Source organism: Vulpes vulpes, chromosome 11, assembly GCF_048418805.1.
Source record: "Vulpes vulpes isolate BD-2025 chromosome 11, VulVul3, whole genome shotgun sequence".
Classification (NCBI taxonomy): domain Eukaryota; kingdom Metazoa; phylum Chordata; class Mammalia; order Carnivora; family Canidae; genus Vulpes; species Vulpes vulpes.
Window position 1 is genome coordinate 54746527 of NC_132790.1, and position 21319 is coordinate 54767845.

A 21319-nucleotide genomic window follows, 5' to 3' on the forward strand; every position below is an offset into this window, starting at 1 on the left:
ACAAATCTTTTACTACTCCTTTCCTGCACCATTTGTCTCCACATTACCATTACTACTGTCTTGCATAGCAGTTCTTTTTACAAATCTACCCTAAGGCTCCTTCCATCTTGTTCCATTTCCTTTCTCCCATCTGCTCCATAAGAAAAAAGGTTAATATATACCAGCAAACCCATCTTTACTTCACTTTATGATCATGGAATTCCCTAAGGAGACCCTTTGTCCCTGTCCACAAAAATAGGGAAGTAATTTTATTTTCTCTGAAAATCATCAATCCTCCTACTAGGGCATGTGGAAAGCAAAGAGTTGTGCCATGAAAGGTACAAAACTTAAAGAGGATGTATGCCACTCTGCACATACCCTTCTCTTTAATGCCATTTTCAGAAGGCAAAATTAATTTTCACAACTCTGCAGCTGTTCAACCATTACAGAATAATATACTTGTTAAATTGCATAAAGCCATCCTAAGATTAGTACTCAAATATATTTGTAAAAATTAAACCAAATTTAAAATTGTTTAAAATACTTTATTCATTAAGGATTCTCCTTAAAAACTATGTACAAAAAAAAAATAAATAAAAACAAAACAAAACAAAAAAAAAACTATGTACAATGATGTTCACTACAGCATTAATTTGTAACATCAACGACCGAAAACATAAACAGCTAAATATAAAAGAATGATAAATTATGGCATATCTATATAATACAATTCTATGCACCTATCAGAAAGGATGAAAAGAGCTTTGTACCAATACAGAGCAATCTCTAAAGATACATTGTCAAATGGGAAATCTCTTTTAAAGATTTATTTCAGAGCGAGTGAGCAAGCAAGAGATTCCGTGTGTGTGCCAGTATGCACACGCCCATACAAATGAGACGGGGGCCAGAGGGAGAGGGAGATGGACAGAAGCAGATTCCACATTGAGCGCAGAGCCCAAAACGGGGCTCAATTCCACGACCCTGAGATCATGATGTGACCTGAAATCCAAAGTTGGACACTTAACTGATTGAGCCACATAGGCACCTCTTCACTGGCAATGTGTTACACTATTTTTATTTCCTTGCTATCTTATGACTCATATGATAATTCAAGAAATTTTAATGAACTACAGATTACTGAATAAAACATTTAATTACCTTTGTCAGGCTTTAATAAAACAAAACTCTACTTTCAAAATCTTAAATGACCAATTCCTCATCTAACTAAACTTGAGATTTACGATTTTCTTCCATATAATCAGAGCATTAGTTCCTTCCCCTGATAATTTTTTTTTTTTTTTTAATTTATGATAGTCACAGAGAGAGAGAGAGGCAGAGACATAGGGAGAGGGAGAAGCAGGTTCCATGCACCGGGAGCCCGACGTGGGATTCGATCCCGGGTCTCCAGGATAGCGCCCTGGGCCAAAGACAGGCGCCAAACCGCTGCGCCACCCAGGGATCAGTTTCTTCTCCTGATAAAACCCAGGACAGAGAAAGCATTAATGCAAGTGAAAATTTATGGTACACTCTGACAGAATTAAATAAATTAAAAAAAAAAAAAAGTTGTCGTTTAGGTGAACATGGTGCATAAAGCCCTTTGCCCATGGACAACAATGCCCTGTCATGAACACACTGATCTGACAGCATCAGAAAAAGGCACATCTTTATTTAAATGGAAAGAAAGAGGGGGGGGGGGGAAGAGAGAGAAGGGCGTGACCAACTGGCCAATCTTCCTCCAAAAATACTAGACATGCAAGGAGGGGCATCACTAACAAGAATGAAATATCTTACTTTTTAAAGAGTTTGAAAAAACAGATACCCAAAAGAAAATAATCAGTTATTCCACCATGTAGGGATAATCATGAAGGTTTTGACAGATCCCTCTAAATTTTTTTTATGCAAATAAACATATACATGCTATTTTATAAAAATGTAATTTTAAATTGTTTAGACAAAATCTCAACATTTTATAGTTTCATACTTTATTTTTTAAAAAATATTTTATTTGTTTGAGAGAGAGCACAAGCAAGAGGAGAGACAAAAAGAGAAAGAAGCAGGCAAGCTACTGAGCAAAGGCCCTATAATCCCAGGATTCTGGGATCATGACCTGAGTGCAGGTCATGGCAGATGCCTAACTGATTGAGCCACTCAGGCACCCCTTTGTTTCTTTATTTGAAAATTAAATGAACAGATCTCTATCTTTTTTGCTTATATATAATACATTCTATTTTTTAAAAGATTTTATTTATTTATTCATGAGAGAAACAGAGAGAGAGAGAGAGAGGCAGAGACACAGGCAGAGGGAGAAGCAGGCTCCACGCAGGGAGCCTGATGTGGGACTCGATCCTGGGTCTCTAGGATCACACCCTGGTCCAAAGATGGCACTAAACCGCCGAGCCACCCGGGTTGCCCTATATGATAGATTCTAAATGAAACAAAAATTTAGATTGGTGCTTGTGACAGTGTTAGAAGAACACATGGGAGAATTATTTTCTAATCTTTGGAGGCAAGAAGGCCTTTCTACACATTAAATGAAATGGACAAAATGTAAAAAAGAGTGATAAATTTGATACTTAAAAAATGAAACTGTTTGACAACTAAATATCAAACAATCTCAGAAATGATAAAGGCCAATTTCTGTAATATATAAGAACTCTAATAAAAACAAAAAAGATGAAAAACCCAGTAAGAAAATGGTAAATTCTATGAAAAGGAGGTTCACAGAAAAACAGGTGCAAGTCATCAGTAAACCTTGTTATCAGATTGAGCACTCTGAGCAGATGGAAAGAAACAAAAAGGTCATATTTTCATTTCTCAGGGTACTAAAATATCACAAGAAAAAAAGAGACATCCCATATTTCACCACCTAATAACTAAGCTACTAAATAATATCATTTTTAAAAGATCTTATTTATTTATGAGAGAGAGAGAGTGAGAGAGAGAGAGAGAGAGAGAGAGAACATGACTGGGGAGGAGGGGCAAAGGGAGAGGGAGAAGCAGGCTCCCCACAAGCAGGGAGCCCAATGTGGGGCTTGATCCCAGGACTCTAAGATCATGACCTGAGCTGAAGGCAGACGCTTAACAGACTGAGCCACCCAGGCATCCCTATATCATTTTCTCCTAAGTATTTCCCATTTGCTTTTTTTTTTTTTAAGACTTATTTATTGGAGAGAGAGTGTAAGCAAGCGAGCACGCCTATGAGCTCAGAGAGGGGAGGAGGAAGAGGAGAGGGAAGCAGACTCCCCACTGAGTGCTAAGCAAAGTTCAGGGTCTGATCCCATAGTCCTAAAATCGTACCTGAGCTGAAATCAAGAGTCAGATACTCAACTGACTGAGATATCCAGGCACCCCTCACCATCTGCTTTTGAAGGCAGTGTTTTTTCCTTTACCTCTAATTCCCTTGTACCTTTCACAAGGCTAAGGCTAGCACTGTTTGTTGGAAAAAATATGGTAATAAATGAAATATTTTCCAAAAATAATCTATTAATTTACAATGCTACCAGCAATGAATAACTAAATAAATATTTAAATGTACTTCTGTCACTCTTCTGCAGTAGGCAAGAATTTAAGAAATCATGGCTCTTAAAATAATGGTTCTTTGTTTCCATTTTAATTTAAGTTCTATTATTGAAATCACTCTTAAAAATAATGCTATACCATTCAGCCTAGTTTCAAAAATAATATGAAGAAATTATGGTCAAAACATATCAAAAGTATTTAAAGATAAATTTATAGAAAGTCAGCTAACTCCAAGGCAAGAGTAAAAATGAAGAAAATCATACTCATCATAGTCTAACTGCTGAAAAACAGAGACAATCTATAGATAGACAGAAAAATACAATGACTATGAACTTCTAATCATAAATAACAGAGGTTAGGGATGCCTGGGTGGCTCAGCGGTTGAGTGTCTGTCTTTGGCTCAGGGTGTGATCCCGGGGTTCTGGGATCAAGTCCTACATCCAACTTCCTGCATGGAGCCTGCTTCTCCCTCAATGTTTCTGCCTCTCTCTCGGTCTCTCATGAATAAAGAAAAACTCTTAAAAAAAAATAACAGAGGTTGAAGATAATGCACTGACCTTTAAAAAGAGCTGACTGAAAGGAAAAATACACTCTACCAACCGAGAGAGTTCTGTTCTCAGCGAAAATATCCTCCAAGAATAAAGATGAAATAAAGACAATTCTTGGGCAGCCCTGGTGGCCCAGCGATTTAGTGCCACCTTCAGCCCAGGGCGTGATCCTGGAGACCCGGAATCGAGTCCCACATCAGGCTCCCTGCATGTAGCCTGCTTCTCCCTCTGCCTGTGACTCTGCCTCTGTGTGTGTGTGTGTGTCTTTCATGAATAAATAAATAACATCTTAAAAAAAGAAAGAAGACAATTTTAGATTTAAATAGTTAAAAAAAAAAACCCTAGGAAAATGAAGACCTGTATTATAAGAAATGTTGAAGGAAGATACTCAGAATGAAGGGAAATGGTATCTTATGGAAACTAGAATTCAGCTGAAAGTGCTAAGTATGTGGCTAAATATAAAAGGCTACTTTTTTCTTTCAGGATTTTTAAGTAATCTCTACATCCAGCATGGGGCTCAAACTCACAACCCTGAGATCAAGAGTTGCATGCTTGGGATGCCTGAATGGCTCAGTCAGTTAAGCACCTGCCTTCAGCTCGGGTCATGATCTTGGGGTCCTGGGATATAGCCCTGCATTGGGCTTCCTGCCCAGTGCAGAGTCTCCTTCTACCTTTCCCTCTGCCCCTCCCCCTGCTCATGCTTGCTCTCTCTCAAATAAATAAAATCTTGAAAAAAAAAAAAAAAAAAAAAAAAGAGTTGCATGTTCCACCAACTGAGCCCACCAGGCACCTCTAAAAGACTGCTTTAAATTAATTTATCTTTCTTTTCTTTTTTTTTTCTTTCCCTCTCTTTTAAAGATTTTATTTATTTATTCACGAGAGACACAGAGAGAGGCAGAGACAAGGCAGAAGGAGAGCAGGCTTCATGCAAGGTGCCCAATGAGGGACTCAATCCCCAGACCCAGCATCATGCCCTGAGCCAAAGGCAGATGCTCAACTGCTTGAGCCACCCAGGCATCCCTGATTTAAATTTCTTTTACATATGACTGTTCAAACCAATAAAGGGCTTATAGTGTACACAGACAAAAGTATATTTTACCCAAATTGACACAGATGAAATAGAAAATGTGAGGGGCATCCTGATGGCTCTCAGTTGTTAAGTATCCAGTTCACTGACTTCAGCCCAGGTCATGATCACAGAATCCTTGGATTGGAGTCCCACACTGGATTTCACAGTCAGCAGGGAGTCAGTTTGAGATTCTCTCTCCCCTTCCCTTTGCCTCCTTCCCTCTGCTAGCATTCCCATCTCCCCCCAATAAATAAATATTTTTTAAAAAAGGAAAGAAATCTGAATAGTTCTCATCTATCGAGGAATTTCAATTCAGTATCAAAAATTTCCCACAAAAAATTTTTAGGCCAGACTGCTTCCCTGGTGAATTCTATTAAACATTTGAGGAAGAAGTAATACCTATCTCACACAAACTCTTTCAGAAAATAGAAGAGGAAGAAGCACTTCTGAACTCATTTATATGGTCAAGTATAACCCTGAAACCAAAGCCTGACAAGAACATTACAAGGAAAGAAAAATATGGATCAACTTTTCTCATGAACCTAGAAGCAAATTTTTAGTTTTTATTTATTTTTTTTTAGAAGCAAATTTTTAGGTAAACTCTACCTCCAACATGGGACTCACACTCACGACCCCAAGAGATCAAGAGTCCTATGCTCTACAGATTGAGCCAGCCAGAAGCAAATATTCTTAACAAAATATTAATAAATCAAACCCAACAATTTGTAAAAAAGATAATACATTCTAGTTAGTTAGATAATACATAGATAATAAACTAGTTAGTGGGGTTTATCTAAGATTGAAAGGTTGGTTTAACATTTGACCTTCCATAAATACAATTCATAATATTAACAAAATAAAGAAGATTAAAAATAACATATGCAATATATGCTATATTAATTTTGTTTAGATACTCACTTTAAGTTTTCCAATTCCTGTTTTCTCAATGGAGAAGAAGGCGGAGCTGGAATGAATTTGTCTCCATCATGGCTTTTACTGCTAAAATAAAGATAGCTTCTGAATTATGAAGAGCAAATAAACAATTAAATATAAAATTTTGTTTCCCTATTCCCACTCCCATGCAATTTTTTTAATGCCAAATGTATACATGAGCAAAAAACAATCAATGAAAAATGCTTAGTAACTTGGCATCACCAATGTGTTAAAGCTATACTGTATTTCAGTTTCTTTCCTTCAATACACAATACTGCTTTTAAAAATTTCTAATTGTAAACAATATCTCTACAAAGGAAACCACCCCTATATTTTCACACATTTCTCAGTCTTCTGATTGTTTATCACCTATAATAAAACTTAACCCCTGGAGGATAAAACTAAACCCCCCACAATTTTGTTTCAAATTTTCCTTAATAAATATATTTCTTAAAAAAAAAAAAAATATATATATATATTTCTACCATAACTTAAAAAAATGCTAGGATGAAAGACTTAAATTTAAAGGTGCCATGTGTAAAAAGAACTTTATATATAATGGAGCTTTATTATTATTAGAAGCTCTCATAATTTCTAGAGACTGGGATAATACTGAACTTATACTACAAAACTAGAAATTTAAAGAAATATTCTGGAGGTTAATGGTTTACAGTATGTTAAGAGAAAAGGCAGAGATTAAGAAGAAATGGTAAGTTTTAGGATTTAAGTATTCATTTTCTTTATGATTTTTAAAATAATTTTTAAAAAAGATTTTATTTATTCATGAGAGACACAGAGAGAGAGAGAGGCCGACACATAGGCAGAAGGAGAAGCAGGCTCCATGCAGGGAGTCGGATGTGGGACTCATCCCAGAACCCCAGGATCATGCCCTGAGCCAAAGGCAGACACTCAACCACTGAGCCACCCAGCCGTCCCTAAATATTCATTTTAATGCAAGTAAAAACAAAGTGCGTCACTGAGTGCAACAAGATTTCTTTACACCTATTCCTCTTGTCAATGAGAAGCTGTTTCTTTCCACTTCTCTTCCAGTGTTCTCTCCTCACTTAGTCTTCGTGTTCTCTCTTCCAGAAATACTCAACATTCATATTTTCCTTTCTTATTATTCAAAACAGGGGATTTAGGGAATTCTGACTGGAGATTTTAGGAATTCATCTAAAGGACAAAGAGGCTTACAATGAAGTCCTTCATTCCCGAGGGGCTGCACCAAAGGGGGCCAAAGGGATTAGAATACCTGCAAGTTTCACTGCTTTCACTGCTCTCCGCGTTCCCACCTAACTGATTACTATTTTTAGATCCATTTTCCTGCTTTGGATCTTGCTGTTCTTCGGGTAACAGCAACAGGGCGTTTCTGAGACAAATGGCTGCAAACTCCATACTGGCTACAGGAATGGCTGAAGATTGTCCATCACTTAAAAGAACAAAACCAAATTAGCTAAATAATTTAAAAATAAATAAGACTTTTCAATTATCAGGAATAAAACTGATATAATTATAAATGAAAATTTGACGATAGGTAGAAATTTGAAAATAAGCAATTATGAGAATCCTAAAGAACCTAAATCCTAAATATTACATATAAAATGTAAAATGTATGAATAATAGATTGCAAGTATATACATCATACAAGTTGTATCTCTAGGAATGGGACTAAGGACAGCAACCAACTTGAAGGTTATCTGCAATGTCGATGTTAATGTAACTGAAGAGTAATAGACAAGGAAAATTGTACTGAGGGCTGGGGCAAGTGTAGAAAGAAAGACCCGGAAAGAAAGGAAGTAGATTTTCACATCTGAGCCTTATTTTGGTTGATCCTTGCTTTTGAAAATGCTTAATTTTTAAGTTTTGTCTTATAATTTTTTTTTTGAGATTTTATGTAACTTTCTATTGGTTTGACACACCACACTAAACTTTATTAGGAAAAAAAGTGAAAAGTAGTAATATATATATTTTTAAAGATTTTATTTATTTATTTATTCATTTATTTATTTATTCATTCATTTATTCATTCATTCATCCATGAGAGAGAGAGAGAAAGGCAGAGATACAGGAGGCAAAAGCAGGTTCCCCATAAGGAGCCTGATGTGGGACTCAATCCCGGATCCCAGGATCACACCCTGAGCCAACTGCTGAGCCACCCAGGCGTCCCGGAAAGTAGTAATAATTTTGAAGTTGTAGGAAATGATTCTTTACCTTAAGTCTTGAGAAAAAAGTCTGCATTATAAATTAAGACCAAAATATTGTGTGCCAGATACTATTTTAAAACTTTGGGGAAACTTTTATTATAACAATTTTATTTTTTGGAAAAGCAAAAAAATTCAGCAATTTTTTTACAAAGCCTACTACTTTAGAAATAATAGCAACTCTAAATTAGAATCTTTATACAAGATAAAGATGTTCATACTTAAAAGTTATTCATTTTTTTAAAAAATATTTTATTTATTTATTCATGAGAGACATAGAGAGAGACAGAGAGGCAGAGACAGAGGCAGAGGGAGAAGCAGGCTCCGTGCAGGGAGCCCGACATGGGACTCGATCCCAGGTCTCCAGGATCACACCCTGGGCTGAAGGCAGCGCTAAACCCCTGAGCCACCAGGGCTGCCCTTTAAAAGTTATTCAGCTGAAAGTTTACATGTGACAGCTTTTTAATGCTTTGGTTACTTTTATACGCATTAGTACCGTTGTCTCCAAATACTACAAATTAGCTTTAGGGACTATAAGAAAATACATAAATGAGGGACACCTGGGTGGCTCAGGGGTTGAGGGTCAGCCTTAGGCTTAGGGCATGATCCCAGGATCCAGGATGGAGTCCCACATTGGGTTCCCTGCAGGGAGCCTACTTCTCCCTCTGCCTATGTCTCTGCCTCTCATGAATAAATAAATCTTAAAAAAAAAAGAAAAGAAAAGAAAAGAAAATACCTAAATGAAAAGCATCAGTGATAAATTGCATAAAAAGGAAACATCAAGATGCCCTCTTCTGGACATTTTGAATAATGGTACTGAATAGAGCAGGGTCTCTTAGGGCATCAACAGTTTCAGCACAGATGTAATAAACTGAAATCCTACGTCAGGTAATATTCACTGCGAACGTATATATGGGCATCTATTTTTTTTTTATGGGCATCTATTTTTAGAAGCAGCAATAAAAGCCAGTTACAAAGTGGTTTCTCCTATAAAATGGTAAGTCTTAAGTATGTTCTTAAATTTCTTTCCTTTTTTTTAAAATTTTTATTTATTCATGATAGTCAACACACACACACAGAGAGAGAGGCAGAGACATAGGCAGAGGGAGAAGCAGGCTCCATGCACCGGGAGCCCGACGTGGGATTCGATCCCGGGTCGCCAGGATTGCGCCCTGGGCCAAAGGCAGGCACTAAACCGCTGTGCCACCCAGGGATCCCTTAAGTATGTTCTTATACAAAAATAACATTATGTGAGACAATATGAAGTATCTATATTTTCTCTTTGCAAAATACTTACTTATATACAGTATTCTGTATGGACTGTGATGCCAAAACTATTTTACGATGATAGCCTTGACCAACAATAGACTGTACAATTCCTTTCTTACTTGGAAGGCCTTTAGTTTCTTGTTCAGCAGTCTACAAAATACAAATGATTTCCAATTAATTTAATGCAATTACAAGACAGGATGTGAAAAATGATCTAATATTTCTCCAGTTAAACCAAGGAAGTTTCTAAGATCCATCAATGTGGAGTTTTGGTGATAAAGGAAAATAGGTTCTGTATTGAAGAGGAGTAGTTAATTAGTACATAGACCCAGACGTCTGTGATGCATGCTATATTGTATTATGAAGTTTGAGGTTATTTATTTATTTTTTTTAAAGATTTTATTTCTTTATTCATGAGACATAGAGAGAGGGCAGAGATACAGGCAGAGGGAGCAGAAGTAGACTCCATGCAGGAGCTTGATGTGGGATTCAATCCTGGAACTCCGGGATCACATCCTGAAGTGAAGGCAGAGGCTCAACCGCTGAGCCACCCAGGTGTCACGTTTAAGGTTATGCTAAGGAAAAAAGGCAAATCAAGATTGACTCAAGCGTTTATTTAGAATGATTTATTTAGAATATTATACATGGGGCAGCCCCGGTGGCGCAGCAGTTTAGTGCCGCCTGCAGCCCAGGGTGTGATCCTGGAGACCCTGGATCGAGTCCCATGTCAGGCCCTCTGCATGGAGCCTGCTTCTCCCTCTGCCTGTGTTTCTGCCTCTCTCTCTCTGTGTCTCTATGAATAAATAAATAAAATCTTAAAAAAAAAAAAAATCTTAAAAAAAAAAATTCTACATGCCAGGGACCATGCTGCATATTAAGGGCACTTTGACATCAGAGTAAGGAAACATAAGAGAGCCACAAAAACTCAGTGAAAAAGGGAAGCAACTCTGCCTTCTGAAACACATACCTTGTTCTTCTCCTTCTTTTTTTATTTATTTGAGAGTGAGCTAGTGAGCAAACATGAGGTAGGTAGGGGCAGAGAGAGAAGCAGACTCCCTGCTGAGCAGGGAGGCCAACATGGGGCCGTGATCTCAGGACCCTGAGATCCCGATCCAAACCAAAGGTAGACACGGTACTGAGCCACCCAGGCGCCCCAATCTTGTCCTTCTTATTGAAAACATTAAATGGTCAACAACTTATAAATTCAAACAAGCTATATGTTAAAATTAACATGGGCACAATTCTCGCCTTCTAGGAAATTAAAATCCCTAAAGCCCTGAAAACATTAAACTGAAAATATACATTTTATGGAATGTAAAGTTCCTTACATATATATAGTATTTTGGGATATTTCACTAAGATGCATCATCTTACTATGGGAACTTGACAGTGTCCAAACTGCCTTTATCTTTCCTTTCAAAGTCCTGGAATTGTCTGCAAGTGGATTCCCAACTATCATTTTATAGTCAGGCAGATTCTCATAATGCAGGAATAAACTGGAGCCAATTCATACGAACTTGCAGAGCTAAACTCTGCCCTGCAAAAAAGTCCTTCTCTAAGCACAATGTTTCTGTACTGTTACTTATTGCTCCTACTGTAAGTTTATTATGGTTATACTTCTATTTATGACTTCTAATAAAACAAGGGTTCACTTGCATATTCATTTGAAACAGAAAATATTACATAATGCTTAAAAAATACAACATGCTTAAAAAATACAAAACTGCTCTGTTTGGAAGAATTTTAAAAATATTTTATTTATTTGAGAGAGAGGGAGAAGGAAAGAGAATCTGAAGCAGACTCCACACTGAGCACAAAGCACAACTCGGCCCTTGATCCTACCACTGTGAGATCACGACCTGAGGAGAAACCAAGAGCTGGACACTTAATCCACTGAGCCACCCAGGTGCCCCTGTGATTGGAAATTTTGTGCTGAGGAGGCAGCCAAGCAATATTAATGAAAAATTACAGAAAATGGATATTCTGATTCATTACTAGGAGGGACTTCCATTCTGACTTCTTTTCCTAGTGGTGGTAATAAATTTATAAGGATTCATCCATATATTCTTTCCTGATCCTTAAGGTAACATAAGCTGATCAGATGGCTAGATTTAAAGATGCGACAGATGAAAACAAAGATGGGATGGAACTATAAATCCACAATAATAAAGTATACTTTCAATAATACACCAATAGGCAAAAAGTGTGTCAGATTAATCATGATGTAGAATTGCAATTAAAATATTACTTTACAGTGCCATAACAAATAGCACTCAACATATCTGAATTTCAGTAGCCTTCCCTTAAATTGCTTAAATATGCTCCCTACAATTGTCTATGTTTAATGATTAGCAGATCTTCTCTCATATATTAACCTAGCCAAGTAAGCATAAGCCCTACTTTTGCCAAAAGCAGTCTGAAGCAATGTGCCAGATAAACAGGACATAAATCATCTCCTTAGCATCACAAACTTAAAACTTAAGTTGGTTCTTTTTATTCAAAAATGTTATTTCTGAAGGTGCAAACTGCTTTGTTCAGTATTCCTTCTTTATTGACGATATACATTCTATGGAATTTTATTTGGAGTTTATAATATAATCTACAATATAATATCTACAATTGGGATTTTGCTTTCTGGTTTTATTCAAGAGTGTTTTGGGGGTTGCTTTTTACTGTCTTTTAGGGCACTTCAGATCCTTTTTAGAAGGAGAAGCATAGACAAAAGCTAATTATTTTTGACAAATTCCTTATTTGTAGCACAAATTGAATATTCTGAGATTCACCAAATTATGGCAATCAAGTCATCTTTACCATTTTTTTTTAAAGATTTTATTCATGAGAGACACACACAGAGAGAGAGAGAGAGAGAGAGAGAGAGAGGCAGAGACAAAAAAAAAAAAAAAAAAGAGGCAGAGACACAGGCAGAGGGAGAAGCAGGCTCCATGCAGGGAGCCTGATGTAGGACTCCTTCCTGGGTCTCCAGGATAATGCCCTGGACTGAAGGTGGCGGTAAACCGCTGAACCACCTGGGTTGCCCTACCATTAAAAAAAAAAAAAGATTATATTTATTTACTTGAGAGAGAGGGAGACTGCATGTGAGCAGGAGGATGGAGAAGCCCAAGCAGACTCCCGGCTGAGTGCAGAGCCCTTAGGCTGGGCTTGATCCCATGACCCTGATATGATATAGGCAGAAACCAAGAGTTGGATATTCAACCAACTGAGCCATCCAGGGCACCCCTACCATTTTTTAAAAATTAGAAATTTAGAATTCTGAAGAAGAAAATGGGGCGGGGGGGGGTTCATAATAAAATCCACAGAATGAAGACAATCCTAAAAGTACTATTTCTAAAAATAAGTATTTTAAAAAGAAATATTAAAAACCTTACTGTATTTCTCTACTCTTTGGAAGATATAATAATCCCCTGGTTTCCAGTAACTATTCAAATGAGATGCCTCCAACACTTAAATTCATGAATGGATTAAAGAGAATAAGCGATTTCTAGAGTTCTTATTTTTTTTTTTTTAAAGGATTTTATTTATTTATTCATGAAGGACACAGAGGAGAGAGACAGAGGCAGAGACATAGGCAGAGGAAGAAGCAGGCTCCATGCAGGGAGCCTGATGTGGGACTTGATCCCGGGTCTCCAGGATCATGCCCTGGGCTGAAGGCAGGTGTTAAAGAACTGAGCCACCCAGGGATTCCCCTAGAGTTCTTATTTTTTTTTTAATTTTAATTTTATTTTATTTATGATAGTCACAGAGAGAGAGAGAGGCAGAGACACAGGCGGAGGGAGAAGCAGGCTCCATGCACCGGGAGCCTGATGTGGGACTCGATCCCGGGTCTCCAGGATTGTGCCCTGGGCCAAAGGCAGGCGCCAAACCGCTGAGCCACCCAGGGATCCCCTATTTTTAAAAAAAGTATAAATACTCCCTAGAACTGTCAGGTAATTTAAGAATTATCCAATAAGAAAGTTGTCTTTTACTTTTTTAAAAAGATTTTATTTATTATTCATGAGAGAGTCAGAGAGAGAGGCAGAGACATAGGCAGAAGAAACAGGCTTCCTGGGGAGTCCGTCCGATGCAGAACTCGATCCAAGGACCTTGGGAACATGACCTGAGCGGAAGGCAGATGGTCAACCACTGAGCCACACAGGTACCCCAAGAAAGTTGTCTTTTAAAAGGCAAATTACAACTAAATAAATCACTAAAGCCCTTCAAAGATACCACTTATCTCTTTCCCTAGTGGTATACCCAAATCATAAACTACTTTTAAGTATCGTCTGAAAACTACCAGGCAAACATACTTCTCAATGGTAGTTTTTGCAGCTGTTTCTCAGGAAGTGCTGTTCAGCAGCAGGAGTACATAAACATCTATATCATCTATGGCAGGCAAATCTTAGGTGCCATACCTCCCAATCTCTACATGGCCAAAGGTGCAGCAAGGGTGGGGGGTGGGCAGGAAACGGGGTAATACAGGCATCTGGTAATTCCGATACAACCTGTCTCCTACCCTTCACTGACCACTCCCCACTTGAGATTCCCAAGGCTTCCACCAACCATCACATGCAGATATCATATGCAAGGACACCCATGTAAACTGGCCTATTTCTCACAGTCACTGTGGACAAAGATGTGAGAGAGACAGCCTGATAATCCTGAACCATTCACTGAATCAAAAGTAAAGTGCCTAGGCACTGAAGGAAATGCAGTGTCATACAGTTCTTTCCACATTCATGGTGTTGGTATCAGTCCTTCTCTAACTATCTGCGGCATGTACCATTCACACCAGCAGATAGATGATATGGCCCCTGCCCCAGGAGCCAATAGCAGCTAGCAGACCTCTATTCCAGCAGGCACAACCCTCTAATTGGCTTCACCTCTTTAATCTGCCTGCTGATACAGGCTGCTATACGTTAAGAACCAGAACGTTAACAAATGACTTTAAGAAACTAAACCTTTGTCCAATCTTTAAAGAACAGTTTATAAATTCCCTGAATTAAAAAGGGAATGAAGTCTTGTATGTTTCCAAATATTTTTTGCTATGTAACAAGTTGGGGGCACAGTATAGGTTCAAAAAGATACCCAAGGAGCACTCACCCCTTTATTTGCAGCAATGCAGCATTCAGCCAGCCTTAGCCAAAGGCGTGGATTTGCATGATAAACCTGAACAGCTTCAATCAGACACTCAAAGGCAGCAAGAGGTCTTCCAATGTGAAGAAGCTGAATGCCACAGTTATACAGCAACTCATACCTCTTGTTGGTTAGTAATGTACACATAGGTCGTCCTGAAAATTTTTTGCCTAATGATACAAATTAGGTAAGAAAGAAAACCATTAAAGTAACAGTTACATTAAAAACATTTATTCCACTAAATACTTAAATACTATCTTACTTAATACCAATGACCCCAGTGTGAAGTTGTAATAGCTCTTGACCAGTGAAGACCTTCATCCCCAACCTCACAAATATTCTCCAGTCATCTCAGTTGTCTGTGCTGGTGTGGCCAGAGAAGTCTCTTCTCATTTGCTAGCTCCTCAGGCAGGCAACAATGGTCCAGAAAGGCAAAAAGAGAGAGGACCCACTGACTCCTATGAATCTTAAACCATCTTTCCACCTTTTTAGAAGACTGCACTTTTTTTAAACTTTAATTTCAGTTAACCATTTTATGTCATGTGCTTTTCTTAGCCAGAAGTATTTTTAAGATTTTTATTTATTTATTCATGAGACAGAGAGAGAGAGAGAGAGAGAGAGAGAGAGAGAGGCAGAGACACAGGCAGAGGGAGAAGCAGGCTCCATGCAGGGAGCCCGACGTGGGACTCGATCCCAGGTCTCCAGGATCACACCTTGGGCTGAAGGCGGCACTAAACCGCTGGGCCATCTGGGCTGCCTTAGCCAGAAGTATTTAGCTAATGTTGGTGAGGGTTCAGGGAACTTTACTATGAAAATAAAAATTAATATACCAATACCCACAATGACTATGGTTCACTTGCTTATTCAAAGTTTCACAGTCTATAATAAAATAAGACTACTTATGATTCTGGATGCTTTCATCATTTTTTTTTTTTAATTTAAAAAAGCTAAATAAAAAAAAAAAAAAAAAAAAAAGCTAAATAATTGCTTTTAAGCATTCCAGGTCAAGCATCCATACCATATGAATAATAAATAAAGTTATAGACTTTAGGAATTTGCTCAAAGACTGTCAGGTGCAAAAAAAAGAAAAATAAAAAAGATTGACAGGTGCTGCCTATAGTGAAACCTTGGAAAGAAGCTATAATAAAACTAGGGGTGCCCAGCTGGTTCAGTCTGTAGAGCATGTGAGTTTCAGGGTCATGGTTCAAGCCCTAGGGTGGGTTTATAGCTTACTTAGAAAAAAGAAAACCAAAACAAAACAAAACAAAGTTTAGCACAGTCGAGAAATCTTAGCAACATATTTTGCTGTATAACATTACCATATGTGATTACTGATTTTCAAGTCCATGAAAAGTGAATGTAATTTAAATTTCCTTAATATTTGAAGTAGCAATTATTTACTAAAAATCTTGAATAAACCTGTTTTTTTTTTCCTTTTAAATAAACCTGTTGATCAGGGTCAATGTTAACTGTAGGTAGGCACATACGGATGCATTTTGACCAGACACTTGATCACTATCTACCTATTTATTCTTTTTTTTTTTTCTATTTATTCTTTTAGAAAAAATTACTTTTTAAATTCTAGTATAATTTATGTACCGTATTATATTAGTTTTAGGTATACAATACAGTGATTCAACAATTTTATATATCACTCAGTGCTCAGTTGCTTGCTCTTTAATATCGTGCTCTCCTCTAGTAGAAAAATATGACTATCCCCCAGCAATGGGCTCACCTGGATCAGTGCTGCCTGCACTGAGCTGTGCACAAACATTGTCATTCTCCTGTAAAGCCTTTTTAAAGTAGAAAATTCCCAGATTGTGCTTGCTCATGGCAAAATGAATGCAACCAAGATTATTCCAGAACATGCATCTCAAGCATTCACCTGAAAAAAAAAAAACACAAACAAATCTATCCTAAAATTTTACTGTTGATACATGCCACACAAGAACTGTCAATGAAACAGCAATTCCACCTAATCCTTATAGAAAAGTTGACAAGGCACCTGAAATTTGGGACATGCGAAAATTCTGTAAGCTCCTTTACTTTTAAAATCCTTTGTTTTAGGTGATAAACCAACCCTACCCATTGATTTGGTTACCCTGCTTAATCTTTTTTCTGATTTAATTTTTAATAATAGGCAAATGATACAATAGTGCAAAGGACAAAAAATACTTCTTAGTAACATTATATGTATTTTGTCCACAAAAAATATTATGTAGAAACTGGAAAGAATAAGTATATATGGACACATTTACTATGGCAACATATTAATGAGTAGCAGGAATGCATAAAACAGAATACATAAATTCCTGCTTTTGCTTGTTAAAGTCTCCACTGCTCTTTCAGTTCACACTTCTTTATTTTTTAACTCTTTTTTTTTAAGATTTTATTTATTTATTTATTCATAGAGACACACAGAGAGAGGCAGAGACACAGGAAGAGGGAGAAGCAGGCATCATACAGAGAGCCTGATGTGGGACTCCAGGATCTCCAGGATCACGCCATGGGCTGCAGGCGGCGCTAAATTGCTGCGCCACCGGGGCTGCCCAGGTGGCTCAGCGGTTTAGCGCCACCTTCAGCCTGGGGTGTGATCCTGGAGGCCCGGAGCCTGCTTCTCCCTCTGCCTGCCTCTCTCTCTCTCTCTGCCATGAATAAATAAATAAAATCTTTAAAAAAATAAATAAATACTATTATGGCTGAGCAGCTATCTTCTCATGCTTATTAGGCATTTGTACTTCTTATCCTGTAATGTACACACTGCTTCTTTCTTTTATCTATTTTTTAATTTGGTTACAGAGGTTTTTCCTATTGGTTACCTGTTAGTATGTTATAGAAATCTTCTGTCACATCTGTTTCAAATATTTCCAATGCCAGCATGTGATCTGTCTTGTGACCTGCTTCAGTGTGTAGGTGTTTAATGATAAACAAATTTTACATGATTATGTGGTTAATTTTAGTCGTCTTTTCTAAACTCTATGGTTCTTGCATTTTGGATAATATTTAATCAATTCCCCCAAATTAAAATATTCAAGTTTCCTTTAGCTGCTTTTATGATTGTATATTTCGACACTTCGTTTCTCTGGGCTTTCTTATGGAATAAACAATCCAAGCTTTAGTTTTCTTCTTCTAAACTGCTTCTCAAATACTCCAAAAGAACCTAATGAGTCCATCTTTTCCTCAATGATATAAAATGCTGGACTAGACTGACAAAATTAAGACTCAGGTTATTCAGGATGTCTGGGTGGCTCAGTGGTTGAGCAACTGCCTCTGGCTCAGGGCGTGGTCCCGGTATGGGGTCCCACATCAGGCTCCCAGTATGGAGCCTGCTTCTCCCTCTGCCTACGTCTCTGCCTCGCTGTCTCTCTCATGAATAAATAAATAAAATCGTAAAAAAAACCCTCAGGATATCCAAAGCTTAATACTAAAATCTAATTTTCTTCTTATGTGCTTTAAAATTGAGCAATGATTTTTAAAAAGACCAAAACTAGGCTTCAGGGCAAGATAGTAAGAAATATACTAACATATTTAAAGGAGGCTGCCTCTGGTTGTGGCACTGTCAACAATTTAAGAAACATTCTATTCCTAGAGCTTCTCTAATAAGTGTATTTTATCAACAGCAAAAACTAAATTTTACATACAAGAATATTTTAATTTTTTTTTAAACATACTTTATTTCATGATTGGAATTCAGTTAGAATTCTTGTCGTTCTCCAGACTTCTTCTTTTTTTTTTTTTTTTAATTTATTTATGATAGTCACAGAGAGAGAGAGAGGCAGAGACACAGGCAGAGGGAGAAGCAGGCTCCATGCACCGGGAGCCCAATGTGGGATTCGATCCCGGGTCTCCAGGATCGCGCCCTGGGCCAAAGGCACGCGCCGAACCGCTGCGCCACCCAGGGATCCCAAGAACAAATATTTTAAAATTAATAACTATAAAAATATCAATATATAAAATATATAACTACTGCATAAAAATCTCCCGTTAGATTTTTTTAAAAATTTTTATTTATTTTTGACAGTCACACACACAGAGAGAGAGAGAGAGAGAGAGAGAGAGAGAGGCAGAGACACAGGCAGAGGGAGAACCAGGCTCCATGCACCGGGTGCCCGACGTGGGATTCGATCCCGGGTCTCCAGGATCACGCCCTGGGCCAAAGACAGGCACCAAACCGCTGCGCCACCCAGGGATCCCCCGTTAGATCATCTTAACTGTTGACTAGTCAACTGCATGTCCTGCTCCTCACTCCACTGTAGAGCTTGACAATATTGATTCTGAAAACTGCATCAAGACAGTCCTAAGCAAAATTTTCTCAAGGATACTGAATTTTTAGCATGAAAGATCATTTCAGCGTTTGGGTATTATGGGCCTCTGAGGGGAAATTATGACAATAAAAACAGCAAAAATGAAAATTCAGAATTAAAAATGGGTACTCAGACAGAATATCCAAGTAAACTATAGTGGAACAAACTGCTTTTCTCCATTTTTACAACCCAGTGAACAGAACAGGCAAAGGGGCTGGGGGCAGTGGGTATGTCTGCAAGTGTGTTCTTTGTATCTGAATAGAATCTAAAATAAAAATTACCCAAAAACTTATTCATTCTTTGTATTTTAAGAGTTTATTTATTTATTTATTTATTAATGAATGAAAGAGAGAGGGCAGGCACATAAGCGGGGGAGGAGAGGTGAAAAGAAGTCTAAGCAGACTCCATTCTGAGCACAGAGTACCACATGTGGCTCAAACTCACGACACTGATACCATTACCTGAGCCAAAACCAAGAGTCAGACGCAAAGCCAACTGAACCACCCAGGCACTTCCATCCTTTGCATTTTAAACTTGGTGTAAAGCATTTTCAATAGTTTTACTTCATTTCTTGAATAAATGGATTTTCCTCCTTTCTCTCCAAAAAATAGCAATGATATGAATTTAAAGCCCCAAATTTTACCTTTTGTTTTTCCAACAGTATTAAGCAAATTTTTTTTAAAAAGATTTTATTTATTTATTCATGGGAGACAGAGAGAGAGAGAGAGAGAGAGAGAGAGGCAGAGGCACAGGCAGAAGCAGGCTCCATGCAGGGAGCCTGATGAAGGACTCGATCCTGGGACTCCAGGATTACGCCCTGGACCAAAGGCAGGCACTCAACTGCCCGGCCACCCAGGTGTCCCAGTATTAAGCAATCCATTAAAACTCTCTTTCTTGGGACGCCTGGTGGTCGTGGGATTGAGTCGCGCATTGGGCTCCCCACAGGGAGCCTATTTCTCCCTCTGGCCTGTGTCTCAGCCTCTCTTTATATCTCTCATGAATTCTTATTTTTAAAAACCTTCTTTCTTATTAAAAAATAAATAAAAACCTTCTTTCATTTTTATTAATTTTTATTTATTTATTTTTAAAGATTTTATTTACTTATTCATGAGAGACAGAGAGAGAGAGAGAGGGAAAGGCAGAGACACCGTGGCAGAGGGAGAAGCAGACTCCATGCAGGGAGCCTGACGTGGGACTGGATCCTGGGTCTCCAGGATCAGGCCCTGGGGCTAAAGGCAGCGGTAAACTGCTGAGCCACCAGGGCTGCCCCGAGGAGAAAGAATCTTAAGCAGGCTCCACACCCAGTGCGGAGCCCAATGTAGGCCTCCATCCAACTATCCTGAGATCATGATCTGAGCCAAAATCAAGATTCAGGTGCTTAATTGACTGAGCCATCCTGGTGTCCCTCATTAAAACTTTCTAATTAGAAAATAAATAATAATTATTTTCCTAACTTTATAGAAATATTTTTTGAAATATTTTTGACATAGTTAATAGTCTAAAAAATCATCATATGCAAAAAAAATCATCATATGCTCACAGCTTTATGGGAGAAAAGGGATAAGTATAAACATTATCAACTCATTTTCTTAAAACGTCTCATTTCACAAAGTAAAAGCCCAAGTACCTACGTATTGGATCTAATTTATAAGCTAGTATTAAAAAATAAAATGAGGGGTGCCTGGGTGGCTCAGTTGGTTAAGAATCTGCCTTCGGCTCAGGTCATGATCCCAGAGTCCTGTGACTGGGTCCCATATTGGGCTCCCTGCTCAGTGTGGAGGGAGTCTGCTTCTCCCTCCTCACTGCTCATGCTCCCTCTCTCTCTCTCAAATAAAATCTTAAAGAATGAAAGAAGAAAACGAATACAATGAGGGGAAAGAAAAGTAAAAGAAGTGAGGCTTCTTCTAAAATGGAAAACACGGGATCCCTGGGTGGCGCAGTGGATCCTGGAGACCTGGGATCGAATCCCACGTTGGGCTCCCGGTGCATGGAGCCTGCTTCTCCCTCTGCCCCTCTCTCTCTCTCTCTCTGTGTGTGACTATCATTTAAATAAATAAATAAATAAATGAATGAATGAATGAATGAATGAATGAATGAATGAATGAATAAATAAATAAATAAATAAATAAATAAATAAAATGGAAAACAAATATGGGCACCTGGGTGACTCAGTTAAGCATCCAACTCTTGGCTTAGCTCAGGTCATAGCATAGGATGGGCCAAGCCCCAGGTTCTGTGCTCAGTAGGAAGTTTGCTACTCTCCCCCTCTCCCCTTCTGCCCCCTTACCCCTGCTCACACACACTAAATAAATAAATCTATAAAATAAATAAAATGGAAATAATAGAATAAATTTCAAGATTTTTCTG

At 38.0% G+C, this 21319-nt stretch overlaps 1 protein-coding gene across 11 annotated transcripts in view; it reads right to left on the minus strand.

Moving 5' to 3' along the window:
- Window positions 1-21319, minus strand: part of CNOT10 (CCR4-NOT transcription complex subunit 10) — a 72613-nt gene that overhangs the window by 22691 nt on the left and 28603 nt on the right. For 7 of the 11 annotated variants that reach the window (XR_011995214.1, XR_011995213.1, XM_026016378.2 and 4 more), the window contains 5 exons: window positions 16384-16533; window positions 14616-14818; window positions 9547-9668; window positions 7301-7477; window positions 6034-6114 (listed from right to left, as the gene is read on the minus strand). Coding sequence is in view for 9 of the 11 variants with exons in the window: in XM_026016378.2 (XP_025872163.1) it covers window positions 6034-6114; window positions 7301-7477; window positions 9547-9668; window positions 14616-14818; window positions 16384-16533 (733 nt within the window). In the remaining 2 variants the exon portion in view is untranslated. The remainder of the gene's footprint in view (window positions 1-6033; window positions 6115-7300; window positions 7478-9546; window positions 9669-14615; window positions 14819-16383; window positions 16534-21319) is intronic. The other 4 variants (XM_072726352.1, XM_072726356.1, XM_026016377.2 and 1 more) reach the window with 1 other exon arrangement.